Source organism: Nansenia antarctica (assembly GCF_963989245.1).
Source record: "Nansenia antarctica genome assembly, chromosome: 16".
Classification (NCBI taxonomy): Eukaryota; Metazoa; Chordata; class Actinopteri; order Argentiniformes; family Microstomatidae; genus Nansenia; species Nansenia antarctica.
Window position 1 is genome coordinate 5,459,093 of NC_137686.1, and position 20,502 is coordinate 5,479,594.

Here is a 20,502-nt window from a genome sequence, read left to right on the forward strand (position 1 = left end):
GTTGTTCTCGTTGGGTTTATAAGTGTCTGCCAGAGTCTTTATCTGAGGTGTGAGGAGGAGAGAGCTCCTTATCTGTCTTTGGGGCTGTGTCCCTATGCTGTGACCTGGGACGGCTTTGGGAATGCTGAAACCAATTGGGAATTCCCGATTCCTGACTCACAGCTTGTTTTTTTCTTCCTGCTGGAATGATGTGTGAAATGTGTGGGTTTTTCTGCCTGTGGTGTTTTTTTTTTCTTTCTCTCTTCCCTTCTACTTTTCCAGGCAAGACAGTTGGTGAAGGGAGGAAAAAAGACTGCAGTGAGTTTTGCCGCCCACTCCCTCTCCAGTCTTCCTCTCGTGCTTCCTGTGGGAGTGAAGAGGAGTGTAGTGTTAGCAGTGGAAGGGGGGAGACGGGGTAGAATGTCTTGACTGTGAGGACGTACAATGAGGAGAATGTCTAGAGTGAAAGAAGGAAGTGTGTAGAATGTTGAACGTTTAAGGAGGATGGTGGGTAGATTATGGGACTTAAAGGGGATGGGGGAGTGTTTGGTGACTGGGGGCGGGGGGTGTTTTTTGAAGGATGAATGTGTTCTGTCATTGTTCTTACTATGGGGAGGCTGGGGAGTGAAGGGTACTAACTGATGTATGACTTCAATAAAGAAATATTTTGTGTTCAGTAATTGATGCTTTCTCTTGCTTATTCAAATCAATAACAAATCTATGATATCGTTTTCTGCCGCCACAAAAGGGCGTCAGTATGAGATGAATGCACCATTGACAGTCAAGATAAATGAATAAAGGGTACGGCTGTCCACTGTGGTCATTTAAAGGATAACCCGACTTGAATAGAGCTTTTTGTGCGTTCAGCCATTACATGATTGATACATGCTTTGCTGAACAGTGGCTCTGTGTCAGCCTAAATATCTATTGGCAAGCTCTCCCGTGAAGCCACAGGGTCATGGACATGATTGAAAGTATCTGACAATGTTTTGGGTTCGGTTTTTGTGAGGGGGGGGGCATTGTTTTTGTATCCCTTGAAGGAACTTATAACCAGCGTTCCGGCACAGGGTCTCAGAGTAAACACAGCTATCTGGAGTGTCTCACTGACTGTTGGAGAACACTCAGCGAGGAGTAAACATTAGCCTTTTTGGTCTTTATTTGGTGTCTTTCCGTGGCTTTGAAGGGCCTGACCCATCAATACAGCATTTTCAAAGGCGCTCAGCTACACTTGGATGTATCCAAGTGGGCAGTTAGAGCCTTGTGTAACACAGTTACAGTAATCAGTCATCCACTGGTGCTTGTTTGCTCCACAGCTGGACTGGTGTTATTTTGTCCTCACTGATATTTTTGATTCAGCTGCCATTTTCCTTCATCAAGCATAAGGCCTAAAAGTCTCCCTCTCTTACAAGTATGAAAGGCAGCCATAGGTGCTAGTGGCTCTGAACATCTGGGTTGGCTAATCTCCCTTCCTTCCTCCTCAGAACCTTTCTAGAATCTTCTTCTGGCCCCCATCCCCATTCCCTAGAGAAAACAACACGCCTCTGGGTTAGCTTCATAGCTCAGCTGCCTAGGACCGACCCCATGCAAAGAACTTCCTGAGATGTCAAGGGGCCTGAGATGTCAGGGAAGGGGGGGGGGGGGGGCGAGTGGGGGTTCCTCCAGCCCTTATTCTTTTGAGACGCACAAGTGATTTTCTCAAAGGGACTGATGCATTTCCCACGTCTTCCTCTGGCCTCTCAATACAAAGAACAGGATATTGGGGACGTTTCGTGAATGTTTATGGAGAACAATCAAATTCTTCCAGCTTTGTTGCTGAAAGGTTGTTTGGTGTCTGCATAATCAATATGGCATCAATACAGAAGTAGGGTACTAGACTCTGCTGGACTATTTTTTTTATATTTTTTACCAGTTTTCTACCATTTTAACATTTGCAATTTTGCAATAGGAGGACATGCATTCTTGTGTTTCTTCAACTGCAACCAGACTTCGTATTCATGAATGCATGCCTGTCCAACATTTTCTTTCTTCTGACATTCTAGTCCTTACCTGATACATATGTCAACTGCATCAGGATACCAAAGTATTATGTTTGGAATTGGATAGCCAAGTAATTGTGACTTGATCCCCCCCCCCTCCTCCTCAGTCCAAGGCATGATCCTCCCCCCTCCCCAGTCCTGGCCATGTAGAGAGTGGAGGAGCAGGAAGTGTGTGCTCAATGCACAGGAAGAATTGAGGAAGTGCTTTATTTTCCTCCCTCACTGATAGTGGGCCTGGGAGATTTATGAAATCTTGGGGCCTGGAAACTTGAGGCAACGCACCCCCAAGGAGCCCTGACTTTGTACTGGATCCAAGGAAAGCAGAACTGCTCCACAAAACATCTGTTATTTCCTCAGAAATGTGAATTCTGTAGATAGATTGTAGAATACAGCACACCAGCTTCTCATTAAACTCCTCTCATGAAATGTCTTACGAGATTCTTTAAATCGAGATAAATCATATATTTGTTCACAGACAATGATGATACATTAACGTCTGAATAATTTGTTTTGAATTGATTTTGAGCTACCAAGAGGGGAAAAAGATTAGCCTACACAAGATGCTTCACTGTGATAGTAGAGCCTTGGAGAAATAAACAAACAAGAAGATCAATTAACGTAGCCACTTCCCTTTAATCAAGAATGAAATCTCCAATAATATAATTAGCAGACTCTGGACGAGGTGTAATTGAATTGCAGGTAGTGAACGAGGGGAAGCTAACAGCGTGGGATCATTTCTGTTGTTCTCAGTAGGGTTTCAATCATGATTACTTTATTATTATTATTATTATTATTATTATTATTATTATTATTATAATCTTTATTGTTATTATTATGATTACGATGAATATTATTATTACTATTATAATTATTGTAATAATAATAATAATAATTATATCATTTTCATTTAAGGTACATTAGTACCTAATGTATGTACTGGCTGCATAAAATATTAGGTTATATTTTCTAAAGCCAAATACAGTATATAGTGCCCTGTGTAACTTGTGGGACAGTGAAGCATTTTTCGGCTCTACACTCCAAAAGTCACACTTAGGTGAGGATAAAGTAGACATTCTCAGCTTTTATTCAATGGTGTTGTACAATGTGTACATATTGGTCTGGTACATATTCTATATGTAGGCTACATATTGGTTTCACTATTCAGAAATGACAACACTTTTTTCCAAAGTGGACAAACGCAACCAACACAATGTCCAAATGAAGAACTCATATGTAGTATGTGCTGCCTGAAGTCTGAAACCCTGTGATGCTCTGTCAGGCCTGGACATGCATCCATCTTCAGTTGTTGTTTGTTTTAATGATGTTTGGCCCTATGTCTCCTCTTCAGCAGATTAAATGTTCAATAGGATTGAAATCTGCAGATTGACTTGGCCAGTCAACAACTTTCCACTTTTTGGTCCTGAAAAATTCCTTGACAGCATGTTTTGGGTCATTGTCCTGCTGTATGATGAAGCGCAGTTCCAGTTCAATGAGTTTAGAGGCATTTTCTGTACAAGATGTTTCTGTACACTTCAGAATTCATCCTGCTGCTGCCGTCAGCAGTTACTCCATCGCTGATGACAAGTGAGCCAGTTCCAGTGGAAGCCTTCATACCCAAGCCATAACACCCCCTCCACCATATTCCACTGATTAGGTGGTATGCTGTGGATATTGAGTTCCTTTTTTTCTCCACAATACTCTTGCCATCACTCCATTCTGTTGCCATCACTCTGTTCCAAACAGTCAACTTTTTGCTTTATTGGGATAGAGACTGTGGAGAATGACACGAAGGATGGGTTAAAGAGAGGAAGGATGACATGCAAGATGGTGGGCTCGAATCGAACCAGGAACCATGTGTGCTTCATGTGTGCTACGCCACTAAGCACCCCAATTTTGGTCAACCTTTGTCATTGCACGACAAAAGTACAAAGAAATGTATTTTTTGCTCTAGGCACAGGGTCAGCCATAGTCAGCGCCCCTGGAGCAATTAGGGGTTAAGTGCCTTGCTCAAAGGCACCTTAGTTATGATGCCAGCAACCCTCTAGTCACCAGCTCACATCCGGCTCCTTCCTGAGGCGGGGATCGAACCAGCGACCTTCCGGTTGCTAGCTGGCCACTCTAACCTCTAGGCTACATGCTGCCCCTGCTGTTTTGGCTATATTTCAGATTGATTGTGATATTTCAGTCTCATATTGGCTTCCTGACTTTCGATGACATCTCTTTGGTCCTCATGTTGACAGACACCAATAGCAGACTGACTCCAAAGGCCTAGAATCAATACTACACATTGACAGCTCTCTTATGACTGCACAAATGAATAGAACAGACCGCATTTGACTCTCTTACACTTGTGTAATGTGACGTAACATTAAACCTGAAACTTGAAACTTATCCCCTAGGACTGTTTTAGGAACTGTACAACAGCAGTCGGTACCTGACCTGGGTACAGAGCTAATACTCTTTTAGAGCATGAGCACTAGGGTTCCTTCAGTGCGTTTCCTAAAGCTACAGATCTGATAGCCTCGGGAGACAGAAACACAGCCTCACACCTTTGGGTTTTCGGACAAGCGTAAAAACAGCGATCTACGACTGCACGTTGCAGCAAGACCCAGTGACTAATGATCAGGTTTCTGCTGCTCAGTGCAGAGCGCTGCAGGGAAGGTGCTGTACACCTGAGGCCTCTCCAACAGGGTGGCGCCCACCTGATTGCATCACACACACACACACACACACACACACACCCAAGCACGCACATGCATACATAGGCACACACACACACACACACACACACACACACACACACACACACACGCACACACGCACACTCACCCAAGCATGCACATGCATACATAGGCGCACACACACCCACACAAACACAAACACACACCCAAGCACGCACATGCATACATAGGCACACACACACACACACCCAAGCACGCACATGCATACATAGGCACACACACACACACACACACACTCACCCAAGCACGCACATGCATACATAGGCGCACACACACACACACACACACACACACACACACATACACACACACACACACACACACACACACACACACACACAGAGGTAGAGGTTCTGGAGGCCTGCCAGGCTCAGCCACTCCTTGCTCCTCCTTGGCTCCTGGACATGTGTGACTGCACTGCAGCTGGAGGAAGTGAGGCAATCAGAGAGGCATTTACAATCTCTCTCCTTCGTTCTCTCCCTCCCTCCCATTGATATCACCGCAAACCACTCCCTGCATCTTAGGTAGAGATACTGTACATACTTACCATGAGTCTACGGTGAATCAGGGGCTATGGAAATAGCTGGGGCATCACCTAAGACAAGTTGTAGTTAATTTCCATCCAGATTTTCTATTGGGGAACATTACATGTTGTTGATCAACTCAATACAATACACTTGTGTAATGTGACATAACAATTAACTTGAAACTTGAAACTTTCCGCAATCAATTCACATTTAGAGCTAAGGCTGTATATGTACAGTACAGGCCAAAAGTTTGGACACACCTTCTCATTCAATGTGTTTCCTTTATTTTCATGACTATTTACATTGTAGATTCTCACTGAAGGCATCAAAACTATGAATGAACACATGTGGAATGATGTACCGTACTTAACAAAAAAGTGTGAAATAACTCTAAATATGTCTTATATCTTAGATTCCTCAAAGTAGCCACCCTTTGCTTTTTTGTTGTTAATAAAATGTATGTTTTTGTTGTTAATAAAATATATAATAATAATATTAAATATATATAATAACATATTATTATTAACAAATATGATATGTAATATTATTATTATATATTGTATTAACAACAAAAAAGCAAAGGGTGGCTACTTTGAGGAATCTAAAATATAAGACATATTTAGAGTTATTTCACACTTTATTGTTAAATACATAATTCCTATGTGTTCATTCATAGTTTTGATGCCTTCAGTGAGAATCTACAATGTACCAAATAGTCATGAAAATAAAGGAAACGCATTGAATGAGAAGGTGTGTCCAAACTTTTGGCCTGTACTGTATGTATGATACGTTTTCAGACGATGATGTCACCAGCCACCATGATGTCACGATGATGTCACCAGCCACGTATTTGGTAGGATTCAGTATTATAAATCTATGATTCTCTCTTCATCTCAAGCATATGACTGCTGATGCTCGTACTGTAATGTCAGGAGTCTGACCTCAGGCGGCACTAGAGTGATAAGAGTCACTGTCTTCCCTATTGTGTGAGCCAATCAGGAAGTCACTTTATGGCAGTGTAATATCAGGTCATTTAGTGCATTGCCTGGGTCCACCATAAACACTTTGATGAGGTCAGCAGGTAGAGTCAGTACAGTGTTTACTGCGGCTTATGCAATGCCTGGTGTTTCTCTTTACCGTACACCAGCACCATTCTGGATTCAGGCCAGACGAAAGATAATATTGTTTAACCTTTGCTCATCTTTAATTTCAACTCTTCGATTCGTTTAGATTAGACTCCGCCTCCACTATATGCCCAAGGAAATTGATGGGCCTTATCTGGTTGTACACACTGTAACCAGAATAACATCCACAAGGCACAGCCTATTATTGTCGGTCTAATGTCTTTACACCTCATCATGGGTGTGTGATTTTGCTTATCTCCATGATATGATAGCTCTGTGATGATCTATGATGTCCGTCGAGGGTAAACACGCTACATTGCCCATGACAAAAATAGCAATATGTTTATCGTTGTTTGGCCTCTCAGTCGGAGTCGTAATTAGAACTAATTAAATCTCACACGCCCCCTCTAATTAAAACAGGCAGCTTGCTTCCTAAGTCTGCCTGTTGTTGCTGAGGCGTTGGGCCTAGTGGACGGTTGGGTTCACGCCGTTCCCTCGGGGAGAAGTTAATGAGGAATAGAATAGAGCTTCACAGAAGAACGGACAGCTGTTCGTTTCACGGGTGACTTTATTCACTCAAAATGCATTTAAATGATGATGCTTCGTGTTGTAGCCAGTCAACGTGTTGTTGCTCGGTCAATGTTCCTGGAATTCTTTGGCAGTTTTTGTCCATAAAGAAAAAACTCACATACATATGAAACACAGTACAGATCCTTGTTGTCTCTGTTGTCTGTCAATGGATGGCTCCCGTAGAGAAAACATCGGCTCAATCCGTAATAACGTCACTAACAGATAGCTTAGACTGGTGTGGCCAGGGCGTAAATCAACAGAATCAGTCATTTGATATGTCAGGTACTGTTCCCACCATTGGGCCCAGTGACAATGAACTGGCATCGTCCCAAATGGTTTTCTTATCTGTAGTGTTTTACATTATGTTCCTGTTTTCTGGGTTTTGACAGAAGAAGAATCCCTTCACGGTGATGAGTTAGAAATGAAAACGGGCTAATGTTGATGAAAGGATAGTCCTGGGTGTGTCTTCTGCTGAAGCCCGTGCTCTTCATCTTGTAACAGCGTTGCTGTCAAGAGCAGACACGTCGAGGAATGCACTCCAACAAACGACACAGCAGCACCTCCACTGACACAGGACAGGAGGTCTCCATCTCCTGTCTGGTCTGAAAGATAGACACTTTGACACCTATCAAATTCACGGAACGGTCTTTGAGTAAAGTGAATTTTATTCCACATCCCAATTAAGCATTTTTCTCCCCCCCCCCCCCTTTATTTATACAGGGTAAATTCAATTGAGCTTGAAAAAATCTCTTTTGCAAGAGAGACCTGTTCCAAAGGTGAAGATGAGTCAGTCCCTGACAGCCGGTAGTTCTCTGTGTGAGGATGACGGTTAGCGAACCTCAGAGATGTCTGCGCCACTGATTCACAGAGTCGGTCTGAACCTGTCAGACGGGCTCACGGGACAGAATAATCCGGAAGACGACCTGTTTTCTCAGCGAGATCCTCTTGTCTGCTCTGTGCACACTTGTCTTTACCACTGCCTTGCTTATCCAAACACTTTATTCTGTCATACAAGATAGCTGCCGTTGTGAGTCTTTTTAAAGATTAGATTAGATTAGATTAGATTAGATTAGATTAGATTCAACTTAATTGTCATCGCTGAGTACAAGTGCTACACAACGAAACGCAGTTTAGTATCCAACAAAAAGTGCAAATAGTGATGTAAGGAGTAGATCACACTTATATATTCTCAAATTCCTTTAAAACCTTAGTAGTCCTAAAAGTAAAGTGTAAAACCTGTCTTTCTCTCTTTTTAAAAATTAAATGCAACATTTCTAATGCAGTGTTCCGCCCTTTAAAGAGATGATACAGGATTATTTTTCAGCCATTAGTTTTGAAATGAGAGCTCACAAACCAAAAAGGGGTCCCGGAATAGACAAAACATTGTAAAGAAATGACCTGATTGGACAGAGGGGCACAACTCCCTACTACCATGAGCATAAGCTTATTTCGCTCAAGTTTGTTGGCCTTAAACTGAGGACTGTGTCATCGAATGAGATGAGAAATCGATTAACATTATCTCATGAACCATTCAGTCAACATTTGATGTAAAGATAGTATTGGCAATAATCCTGTAGCATCTCTTTAATGTTTGTTCTTTGTTCTTTGTGCTCAGGAAGATGAGTAGAAGAGATGATAACCCGGTGAATCATATGAAGTGGATGAATAACTCAACATTTATGCTCACAAATGACAAGGCCCGGAGTTTGTACGCGTTTGTTTTAACTAGCCTGCAGTGGAAAGATTCAGCTCTGTGCCAATATAAATAACCGCCAGCTCACTGAGTCATCAGTAAGCGTTGTAAAGACTTAGTTCCCATTTTAGATAAAATCCAGATCAGCTTTTTTGCGAGCTGAATGGGCCAAATTATGACTGTGCACAGCTCACACTTCCAAACAAAGAAACAAACCCACCAGAAAAAAAGCTCAGCCATAATGAATGTGAATGAGGGATGGTGTGTCAGAGAGGAAGAAAGGGAAATCGTTGACACTGTCCTGACTGAAGTATAACAATCATGATCACCTTTCTTTCGCTTTGAAGTATTTTGTTTCCATTTGTTCAGATCTTACTCTATACTACATGTTACAGCATCCTGAGTTGTTGTTTGAATACCAGCATGAATTAGTCTATTTTCACAAAAGAATTAATTCTCCAAGTTACATATTATTGATAGATTAATCAGTTTACAGTAGAAACAAATAATGCTGTGTTTAATTCAGTATGTAGATCAAGGGAGAAGGGATATTTGGATTCACCAGGTCACCAACCTGTTGTTGTGGGTTAAGGCCTACCATAATTGATTAGGCTAAATGTTCATTCTGAAAGTATATTTTATTTGTTTTATTATTTATGTATTTATTTACCAGGGACAGTGCACAGTAATCAACAAATCAGTTTCCACATCAATGTAAATTTGTGAGTTAGCTCATGAGCTAATTTTCATCTGTAGTCCCTGAGCAGGCTATTACAAAATGAATGGTGTAGTGTCATTAAAAACATCACCAAGCACAACACGAAAACGACACAACAGGCAACACACTACATGACAATACAAGACAAAGCAAGACAATACAAGATAAGCAGGCACAGCAAAATGACGCAACATTGCAATACAATACAAAACGAGACAATACACAGATACATAACAAAGTGACGAATATAATTAAAAACAGTGTTTACGAGCAGTGCTTGAAATGAGTATGATTACTCATGATCACAAATCTGGTTTAATTTAAGCCACCCCCTTAGTTTAAAAGTTAGAAAGCTATTACACTCTCTTAAATCAGTAGGAAGAGTATTCCAGTAATGGATGGCTCTGACTGAGAAGACTGTTTGAATGTCAGCTTGTCTCTACTCCTTCTACTCTCCTCCAGCATACTATCTCACCACCTTCACCCTCTTCCTTCCCCAGTATGCCAGGGCATCACCAACCGGTTCAACCTGCTGGGTGACAAGGACGACCACTACCTGAACATGGTGAAGACGTACAGCAACTGTACTGTGGTCCTGGAGAACCTGGAGGTCACCCACATGGAGGACCAGTACGACCTGTCTTTCCTCAGGGTAAGCAAGAGCACATCTGCGGAAACCATTACTTGATGAAAACGTATACACATCACAGCTGCTGAAAGGATTCCACGAGCCTGTTTTTTTGACCTTACACAAAGTGGTCCAATACGATTTCGACAGACCGAGCTGTCCAGAATACGTGAGCTCACCTCTTCCTGAGACGGCTTTTGGGAAAATAGTCTGAGGTTCAGCTCATACTGCTGACCATGCAGCTTCCATGGGTTAGCAGTGTAGCGACATGTTCAACCTCATCTAAAACGGTTCAATGGGTTAGCAGTGTAGCGACATGTTCAACCTCATCTAAAACGGTTCAATCGAGAGGGGAGTAGGCAGCAGCTGGTAAACATGGGGTGAATGTCTTCCATAACTATACTGTGCCGGTCCGAATAATGTAAAGGTGAAACTTCAAGGCTTAATCCATAGCTTTTCTGCCCCTTGTGGTGATATGAAGTAGTCGACATACAATTCAGTAGGAGACAAAACCTTACACACAGACAAAAACAACAGCAAAAGACATTTCAGACCACTGTACACTGGCAAAGCCCTGTCGGGGAGACCTCTCACCTCAAATGAAACATGCAGAAATGTACCTTTAAACGGAAACCTGTTTCCCCACAGTCCATTCAGGAGGTAGGTGGCTACGTTCTCATAGCTCTCAACACTGCGACCAAGATTCCCCTGGACAACCTCCGCATCATCCGAGGCCACTCCCTCTACGACGGTGGCTTTGCCCTGGCCGTGCTGCTGAACTATGACAAGTCCATGGGTGTGGGGACCAGGGAGCTGCCGCTGACTAGCCTGACAGGTCGGTCCCCAGGTTAACTCCGCCTCCTGCTAGGACACTATGCTGCTGCTGTTGTTGTTGTTGTTGTTGTTGTTGTTGTTGTTTTTGACATTTTAACCATTTAGCAGACACTTTTATCCAAAGCGACTTACAATTAGAGATAACAGGGACAGTCTCCCTGGAGTAGCTGAGGGCTAAGTGCCTTACTCAAGGGCACATTAGTGTCAGTGTTCCCAGGTGGGATTTGAACTCATGACCTTCTGATCAGCAGTCCAACTCACTATCCACTAGGTCATGTCATATCATATCTATTTATTCACATTGAAAGTTGTCTACCACCTCTCTCTCTCTCTCTCTCTCTCTCTCTCTTTTTTTCTTCTTTTTTTTTAGAAATACTTAAAGGAGGTGTAAGGTTCTCAGGCAACCATTTGTGTAACGTTGAAACGATCCAGTGGTTTGACATTGTGGACAGTGACAGCAAACCCAACATGGAATTTCCCCAGCCCACCTCCTACCCACTCTGTAAGTATCTCGTTTTACAGTAAACGAAACGACACAATGCATGATTGCATGACTGTTGCTATCCTATTAGTTTTAGGGGTTTTATGCACCATTGAGGCCAGGTGTGTTCCTGTAGTTAGATATTAGAAGGAGGCTGCTATAAAGAGGCTGACCTAGTTTCCCCCCCCAAATGGGTTCAACATGGAACCCAAAACCCCTACAGGGAAAAATGAAGAACCCTTTTTTAGTGCTCTGTTTTAGGTTACTGTTTGGAAGTTGTTTAATATGCTTAATTATGTGTAACAGGGTCTGGTGAAAAAGTCCCCAAGTAGGGCAAGGTTATTTTCCAGTTTATGTTTTTTTACAGATTATGAAAGTGAAAGAAGATTGTTGAAGACGATATGCTTATTTGAATGTTGGTACACCTCAAACCAAATACCTGAGAATCTCGCTCTGAATCCAACAGACAAAACAAACATCTCGTTGGTAGCTAGTTAGCAGCTAAGAAGGAGCATGGCTATGATCGTCTACCTGCATGTTTAGCACATCACAGCATGCTGGTAGAATATCAACATGCTAAAAACACATTGTTTGTTAGTGGGCTCTTCAACACGTAGAAAGCAGACAAGCAGAAAAAATGTTTTTAAGAAAAAAAATCATTTGTATTTCGACTAGTAATTCGACTTGAGAATTGCCAGCATGTAGACCTTTTCACCTCACCGTGTCACATATGTATATAATTATATATATATATATACAGAATATGTTTAATTATTCTACTCTGTTTTGGGTTGTTTGACATATAGGTAAAAGATGTGACCCTGGGTGCTTCAATGGTTCATGCTGGGCGCCTGGCCCAGAAAACTGCCAGACATGTAAGTGTTGAAGCCATGTAAGCTACAAACACAGGCCTCCGTACCCTCGGAGAGGGTGATGAACATGTCTGCCAGTATGAATTAATGCAGAAATGCACGGTCACCTCCATCTAAATTAGGTAAATTAAGAAAAGTGCTCGAAATATTTTTTACAAAAAAAAGGCCCTAGACCAAAAGAGGCTTATGTGTGGTGGAACTGCCATGTGCTCAGTACTGACCCTGACTCCCTCCTGCAGTGACCAAGCTGAACTGTGCCCAGCAGTGCTCTAAGAGGTGCCAGGGCCCCTCGCCCATCGACTGCTGCAACGAGCACTGTGCTGCTGGCTGCACCGGCCCCCGGCCCACAGACTGTCTGGTGAGAGACACAACCTCCACACAGGGGACATGGGACACAACCTCCACACAGGGGACATGGGACACAACCTCCACACAGGGGACATGGGACACACCCTCCACACAGGGGACATGGGACACACCCTCCACACAGGGGACATGGGACACAACCTCCACACAGGGGACATGGGACATGGGACACAACCTCCACACAGGGGACATGGGACACAACCTCCACACAGGGGACATGGGACACACCCTCCACACAGGGGACATGGGACACAACCTCCACACAGGGGACATGGGACACACCCTCCACACAGGGGACATGGGACACACCCTCCACACAGGGGACATGGGACACACCCTCCACACAGGGGACATGGGACACACCCTCCACACAGGGGACATGGGACACAACCTCCACACAGGGGACATGGGACACACCCTCCACACAGGGGACATGGGACACAACCTCCACACAGGGGACATGGGACACAACCTCCACACAGGGGACATGGGACACAACCTCCACACAGGGGACATGGGACACACCCTCCACACATGGGACATGGGACACAACCTCCACACAGGGGACATGGGACACAACCTCCACACAGGGGACATGGGACACACCCTCCACACAGGGGACATGGGACACAACCTCCACACAGGGGACATGGGACACAACCTCCACACAGGGGACATGGGACATGGGACACAACCTCCACACAGGGGACATGGGACACAACCTCCACACAGGGGACATGGGACACAACCTCCACACAGGGGACATGGGACACAACCTCCACACAGGGGACATGGGACACAACCTCCACACAGGGGACATGGGACATGGGACACAACCTCCACACAGGGGACATGGGACACAACCACTCTGGAGTAAAACAATTAAAAATACATGTAATTGATTTTCAAAACTAACCACGAACACTCTAACTGGGTGGAAACTCATTGTAGTGTCTGAAAAGTGTGATATAATTATTTTTTACCCCCCAATGACATCTCTCTGACTGAGGGGGCTGTACTACTGGGGGGGCTGTACGACACAGGCGGAGTGGCGCTCTACGAGATAGAGAACAGGATAGTGTGGCTCACATACAAACCTGCTGACTACAGTCTCAAGACTGTCCGCGTGAAGATCACACCCCTGGCCATGATGTAGGAGAGAGAGGGAGGGAGGAGAGGGGTGGGGGGAGGATAGATTTGGGATGCCGGTATGGAGGGAGGATAGGGATTTGAAAGAGTAGTTTGAGGGATGGAGAGATAGGGGAGAAATACTGATAGATGGTAGAAAGGAGGGAGGGAGGGAGGAAGAGGTTAAGAGAGAGATCTTGCCCACTGTTGACTCTCAGTAAATCATTCAATGTGACTCTGTTTTATCTCTCTGTCAATCATGTCAATGCCCTGGATGTCTACATGTTTTTTTGATATCTGCGACCTCAATGTCTAAATGTCTCAATGTCTAAATGTCTCAATGTCTAAATGTCCAAACAAACAACCAAGCAGTTGTACAATAAACACGTGTCCACTTAAAAAAAAAAACTCAGACTGCAGAATGTAGACAACCGCTGTATATTATGAGTGTGGTGTTAAAAATGAGTGAAGTGTCCCTAACTCTAACCCTCCTATTCAAGATTCAGCTTTCCGTAGGCGTGGGTTTTAGGAAACAGACAGAGTTGCATTTCTAGCTTCATAATTTATAATTACTTTATAAATTAGTACTTTCTAATTAGTATCCATTATGAGGCCGTCCCAGCAACATTTGACCACATCTGAGAGTCTTCTATTTGCTTTACTCCTCCAAACATGTGTCATTGTCAACACTGCAGTTATCTCCACATCTGACTGAAACCAAATGTAGCTTGTCTGATCCGGTTGCCCGTGGTTACTCCCACAATGCATTGCATGGGGATCCACTCGGACATGTTTCATCAGGTAGTGGGTCTTTTCCAGGAGGTAAACAGGGAGATGGCTTTATGATTTATGACATGCTTGGTTGTGGTAAAGAAAATGTCTTCATATGACTGGTAATCTGTGTTGACCAAGCATTGACAGACCATCATTTCAAATATTTAGCCGTGCTTGATTGAGTTTTCCTGCTACAATGGAACAAATGTTCCGGATGGGCAAACCCCCTCCCATCTCGCGCTGAAGACAGGCACTAACGCTCAAAGTATTTGACAGATCCACTTAATGGCTGAAAACTACATTGTGTTGATGTTGCTCCCAAGTAAAGCCATTTTTATCACTGTTCAAACAGTCAACAGTGCTTTTGAGAGACAAGCCTTGCTCCAAATTAGGAGGTTTATAGAGTGAAAGCCACTGTTATTCCTGTTAGGAATGCACTGTTATCGTTAGCACAGGGCTCTCTGCGTGTGTGTGTGTGTGTGTGTGTGTGTGTGCATGACTCTTGTTATCGTCTAGCCTGCTGCTCTGTCCTCGTCTCAGTGTCCTGGACGTGTGTGTTTGTGCCACAGGCTTGCCGGGCCTTCCAGGATGACGGGACGTGCAAGGACACCTGTCCTCCCCTCTTCCTCTACGACCCCAACATGCACCAGCTGGTCAGCAACCCGCACGGGAAGTACAACTTCGGGGCCACCTGTGTCAAGAGCTGTCCACGTAAGAACCACGCCCCCCCCCCCCCCCCCCCCCCCCCCCGAAGGATCTTTATGTTAGCGCTGATGACAACACTACCAAACCAGGAAACACTCTGGGCCCTAGTTAAAGGAGTGTACAGTAGGGCCCTAGTTAAAGGAGTGTACAGTGAGTTGGGCCCTAGTTAAAGGAGTGTACAGTGAGTAGGGCCCTAGTTAAAGGAGTGTACAGCAGTGGAGGCTCCTCCATAGAGGTGGAGGAGGCCTGGCCTCCCCAATAATTTGAGAGAAGAGAGAGAGATTTAAAAAAGCAATAATTATATTTTTTATCAGACACACAACATACAATTCAGAACAATACTTCATCCATTTCTAATATTTATCCTGCAGAACAGCACTCATACACGCGTGTGGCGGAAAAAGGTACTACACGGAGGCCAGGCCTCCTGTCGGAAAGTGGTTTCTCATAGAAGTCAATGTAATGCAATTTTTTTCATGGCAATATGTGATTGGCCAAATCACTGAAAATGGGTGGGAACAGGAGGCCTGGCCTCCGTGTAGTACCTTTTTCCGCCACACGCGTATGAGTGCTGTTCTGCAGGATAAATATTAGAAATGGATGAAGTATTGTTCTGAATTGTATGTTGTGTGTCTGATTGACATAGTGTTTGAGTGCTTTTGACATGTCACAGGTGAATGTTGTGAGCCTGAGCAGAAGGGACAATAGCTGCTGCAGGCGGACCAGAGATTCATGCCAATTGTTTTGTTTATTTGATGACCCATTGTGCAGGCAATAAAAGCTGCTTCATCCACCATCCTGAGAGTGTCCCAATCCCTTCAGTACCGCCAAACACAAATTAATAATTTTTAACAAAGACAGATAAGAAGAACAGGGAATATTCCATCGCGAGTGAAGCGAGCAAGCGGAAAAAAAATTGGCCTCCTCAATTCTGGAAGTCACCAGCCTCCACTGGTGTACAGTGAGTAGGGCCCTAGTTAAAGGAGTGTACAGTAGGGCCCTAGTTAAAGGAGTGTACAGTAGGGCCCTAGTTAAAGGAGTGTACATTGAGTAGGGCCCTAGTTAAAGGAGTGTACATTGAGTAGGGCCCTAGTTAAAGGGGTGTACAGTGTGTAGGGCCCTAGTTAAAGGAGTGTACAGTAGGGCCCTAGTTAAAGGAGTGTACAGTGAGTAGGGCCCTAGTTAAAGGAGTGTACATTGAGTAGGGCCCTAGTTAAAGGAGTGTACATTGAGTAGGGCCCTAGTTAAAGGGGTGTACAGTGTGTAGGGCCCTAGTTAAAGGAGTGTACAGTAGGGCCCTAGTTAAAGGAGTGTACATTGAGTTGGGCCCTAGTTAAAGGGGTGTACATTGAGTAGGGCCCTAGTTAAAGGAGTGTACATTGAGTAGGGCCCTAGTTAAAGGAGTGTACAGTGAGTAGGGCCCTAGTTAAAGGAGTGTACAGTAGGGCCCTAGTTAAAGGAGTGTACAGTGAGTAGGGCCCTAGTTAAAGGAGTGTACAGTAGGGCCCTAGTTAAAGGAGTGTACAGTGAGTTGGGCCCTAGTTAAAGGGGTGTACATTGAGTAGGGCCCTAGTTAAAGGAGTGTACATTGAGTAGGGCCCTAGTTAAAGGAGTGTACAGTGAGTTGGGCCCTAGTTAAAGGAGTGTACAGTGAGTAGGGCCCTAGTTAAAGGAGTGTACATTGAGTAGGGCCCTAGTTAAAGGAGTGTACAGTAGGGCCCTAGTTAAAGGAGTGTACAGTGAGTTGGGCCCTAGTTAAAGGAGTGTACAGTGAGTAGGGCCCTAGTTAAAGGAGTGTACAGTGAGTAGGGCCCTAGTTAAAGGAGTGTACAGTGAGTAGGGCCCTAGTTAAAGGAGTGTACAGTGAGTAGGGCCCTAGTTAAAGGAGTGTACAGTAGGGCCCCAGTTAAAGGAGTGTACAGTGAGTAGGGCCCAAAGTGTTGTGGTCAGGATAACCCCTAGCCATAGTTATTGGATGTACAGTATAATGGTTTGTCAGTACAGTATTTGGTTAGCATCTTGGGGCCTCGATTATCAAAATAAGACCTTTGGATTCCATTTACACAAGGGGGCTTCCACAGGCCATATAAAAGTCAAATTCAAAGTAGGCTGAATAAGTGGGCCAAGTCGTAAGTGCAGGAGACTAGTCATTGAGTGCCAACCTAAGTCTGAGTTTAATGATAAACTGCGTAACACAAGGAAAGAGAATGATTGAGTTTCAGGGCGTGCCGAGTGCCACAGCGAGCTCCTGCGTTCTCTCTAGGCTCTTCTTAATGCCACAATCTGTAATTCAAAAAACAACAACATGTCAGCCCTGTCACATAAAGCTGAGGGATGGGGCTGCAGACGTGTCACTTCTACCACTGACATTCTGACATCACCATGGGAGTTAGAACAGCCTTACATGTTGTGATATCATGAGGTGAGACAGTTGTATGAAGCTCACGAGGCCTCTTTTAGTCGTATTCCTCAAGAATCAATGGTGTATCATCGCACCTAAACTGGACTGAACTGTACAGCAGAAATCATTTCAAAGCAAGGGTAAATAGATATGTCGAAAACTATAGTTGATCAATTCGAATGCTTTTTTTCCCATTTGATGTGATTCCCAGATACACAAGATTCACAAGAGATTAAGCTATCCATATTTGATTTGTTCCTCCCAGATAACTACGTGGTGACGGACCACGGGGCGTGCGTGCGGACGTGCAGCAGTGACACCTACGAGGTGGACGAGGGAGGCGTCAGGAAGTGCAAGAAGTGTGAGGGGCTGTGCCCCAAAGGTAGAGATCACCAGTACCACCTACACTGCTGCCCTGCTGCTGTACGGCCTGACTGCACTCACACTGAATTCATGTGTCAGGCTCCATGTGCTGTTGAACTGGTGGGCGGGGTCAGTCAATACAGGAAAAGAATAGAAAACAATCACTTCCTGAAGTGATTGTGCTCAAAAAGAATTGACCCCAATCCTGCAGCACCGCAGTAAATTCTGTGTTGTAAAACTGTCTGTTTTTTTTGGGGCTCGTGGTTTTTCCAAACAATGATTTCCAAGTGGCAAGAAGTAAGCGATGCATCGTTGCATCATTGCATCATTGCATCATTGCATCATTGCATCATTGCATCATTGCACAGCATCCTTGTTTTGAATGTCTTCCTGGTTGTTTTACAGTTTGCAATGGACTTGGAATGGGAAAACTCACCAACATCTTGTCAATCAACGCCACCAACATTGACACCTTCAAAAACTGCACCAAAATCAACGGGAACATCATTATTCTCAAAACGAGTATCCATGGGTAAGTCAGGGACACCATCATCTCGGATCCCAGAATCTCACCTCTCCGTTAAGATTCTGTAGGCGCAGGATAGAAAAAGTGCTGTGGGAAGTTGTCACCAAGACCACACCTTTCAAGGCGTTTTTGCTGCGCTCGTGATGACCCTTTCACCGGCGCCTTACATCCCGATTTGCACTCATTACACACAATTAAAGCATAGGGTTACCAGGGTTACCAGGGTTACCTGAACAAGTGCTCAATGTCATACAGTAATCCCGTTTTCTTTTCATTTTTTAATCTTTATTTTTGCATAATAATGCAGCTTAAAATCCCCCCGTCTGTTTCAAGCACCTCTCAGACTCTCTGTTGGTCGACAGGATCTGTTCTCACTTAGTGACACTAGGGAGATGATAGGGGTGAGGGTCTTAAAGGGATGGTCCACGGCAAAATAAAAGTTTGCCAGATGTTTGCGAGAGACTAAAATAAAGTCGGGTAAAGTCCATGTCCAAGGCTCAGTTAACAGAAGGGCGCAGAATTTTGTGAACTTTTGTGAATATTTGTGGTTTTACTTATATACATATACATATCTGTATAAGTAATTACATTCTTTTTTTTGTGGCTGATCCTATGTTCATTTTGTGAAGATGACACAGACATTTCACAGTTGTTCTTGTTATTTGTAGGGACCAATATACCAATGCACCAAGGCTGGAACACTCCAAGCTAGATGTTTTCCAGACGGTCAAAGAAATTACTGGTAAGATAAGTGAAATATTCAAGAAAAAAGTATCTTATGAGTCAGTTTAGTAGAACAAAAGAGCTGCCCATAATAATCTTTGCATTAACTTTTTGTATTTTTGTTGTTGTATTTCCCACGGCTATTTACAACAAATGGTGTCATCTTGTAGGATTCTTGCTGATCCAGACTTGGCCAGAGAACATGACCTCCCTGGATCCCTTTGAGAACCTGGAGATCATCCGTGGACGGACCAAACGGTGAGGTCACTGCCAGGCCCAGTCTACATCTCTACCCGAGGCTAGGCTAGGGCTAACAGCCTGGTCCAGAGGCTAGGCTAGGGCTAACAGCCAGGTCCAGAGGCTAGGCTAGGGCTAACAGCCAGGTCCAGAGGCTAGGCTAGGGCTAACAGCCAGGTCCAGAGGCTAGGCTAGGGCTAACAGCCAGGTCCAGTCTACATCTCTACCAGAGGCTAGGCTAGATGCTAGGATTTGGAACGCAACATATCTCTCAATTTCAGTTCAATGTCAGTTTAAAGGGCTTTATTGGCATGGGAAACATAAGTTTACATTGCCAAAGCAAGTGTGGAGATAAAAACAAAAAATAATATAATGTACGACTGGAATAAAGAAATGATTAAACAGAGCTGCGTATGTGTATACTATACAGGTAGATAAGGATAACTTAGGAATAGGAAGAGAAAAGTGTGGACAAGGCAGTTTAGAAATATGAATACAAATACATTGTATTTGAAGTGTGAAAACATTACTGTATGTACAGAGATCCGCATGGTGCAAAGAGTGCAGATACTTATTTACAGTTGTTACATTGGTTGTGTTCCATTGGACGTCCTTTTGCTGTCACAACAGCTCACAAATCTTGCTGCTGTGTTTGCACATAGTTGTACTTCACCCAGCAGATTATGGAAGTTTTTAATGAGTCATGTCTTCAGAAGTATGTGTCTCTGATGAAGTATACACATCTCTCTCACACTCTCTGGCTGTCCCTCCCTCAGGGGCTCCTTCAGCCTGGCCATCACCGGGCTCAACATCCAGCACCTGGGCCTGCGCTCCCTGAGGGAGATCAGCGACGGCGACGTGGTCATCACCAACAACCCCAACCTGTGCTACACCAAGAAACGCCACTGGAAGCAGCTCTTCAAACTGGACAGACAGACCATCCGCTTTGATAAGAACGCCGACGTGGCCTCGTGTGGTAAATGATTCACTCCGCACTGTGTTTACAAAAACAACGGTCACACTGAGAATCGTCCGGGTCAGGGTCACAGAGAAGGTCTCGCCAGTGTCCGCCGTGA

The 20,502-nt window shown here is 44.2% G+C and overlaps 1 protein-coding gene across 1 annotated transcript in view; it reads left to right on the top strand.

Moving 5' to 3' along the window:
- The window catches only part of egfra (epidermal growth factor receptor a (erythroblastic leukemia viral (v-erb-b) oncogene homolog, avian)), a 59,021-nt gene that overhangs the window by 18,872 nt on the left and 19,647 nt on the right, over nucleotides 1-20,502 (top strand). The window contains exons 2-12 of the mRNA XM_080546633.1: nucleotides 9,889-10,040; nucleotides 10,665-10,851; nucleotides 11,221-11,352; nucleotides 12,138-12,206; nucleotides 12,443-12,561; nucleotides 15,041-15,182; nucleotides 17,843-17,959; nucleotides 18,346-18,472; nucleotides 19,135-19,208; nucleotides 19,360-19,447; nucleotides 20,203-20,402. Coding sequence (XP_080402759.1) covers nucleotides 9,889-10,040; nucleotides 10,665-10,851; nucleotides 11,221-11,352; nucleotides 12,138-12,206; nucleotides 12,443-12,561; nucleotides 15,041-15,182; nucleotides 17,843-17,959; nucleotides 18,346-18,472; nucleotides 19,135-19,208; nucleotides 19,360-19,447; nucleotides 20,203-20,402 — 1,407 coding nt within the window. The remainder of the gene's footprint in view (nucleotides 1-9,888; nucleotides 10,041-10,664; nucleotides 10,852-11,220; nucleotides 11,353-12,137; nucleotides 12,207-12,442; nucleotides 12,562-15,040; nucleotides 15,183-17,842; nucleotides 17,960-18,345; nucleotides 18,473-19,134; nucleotides 19,209-19,359; nucleotides 19,448-20,202; nucleotides 20,403-20,502) is intronic.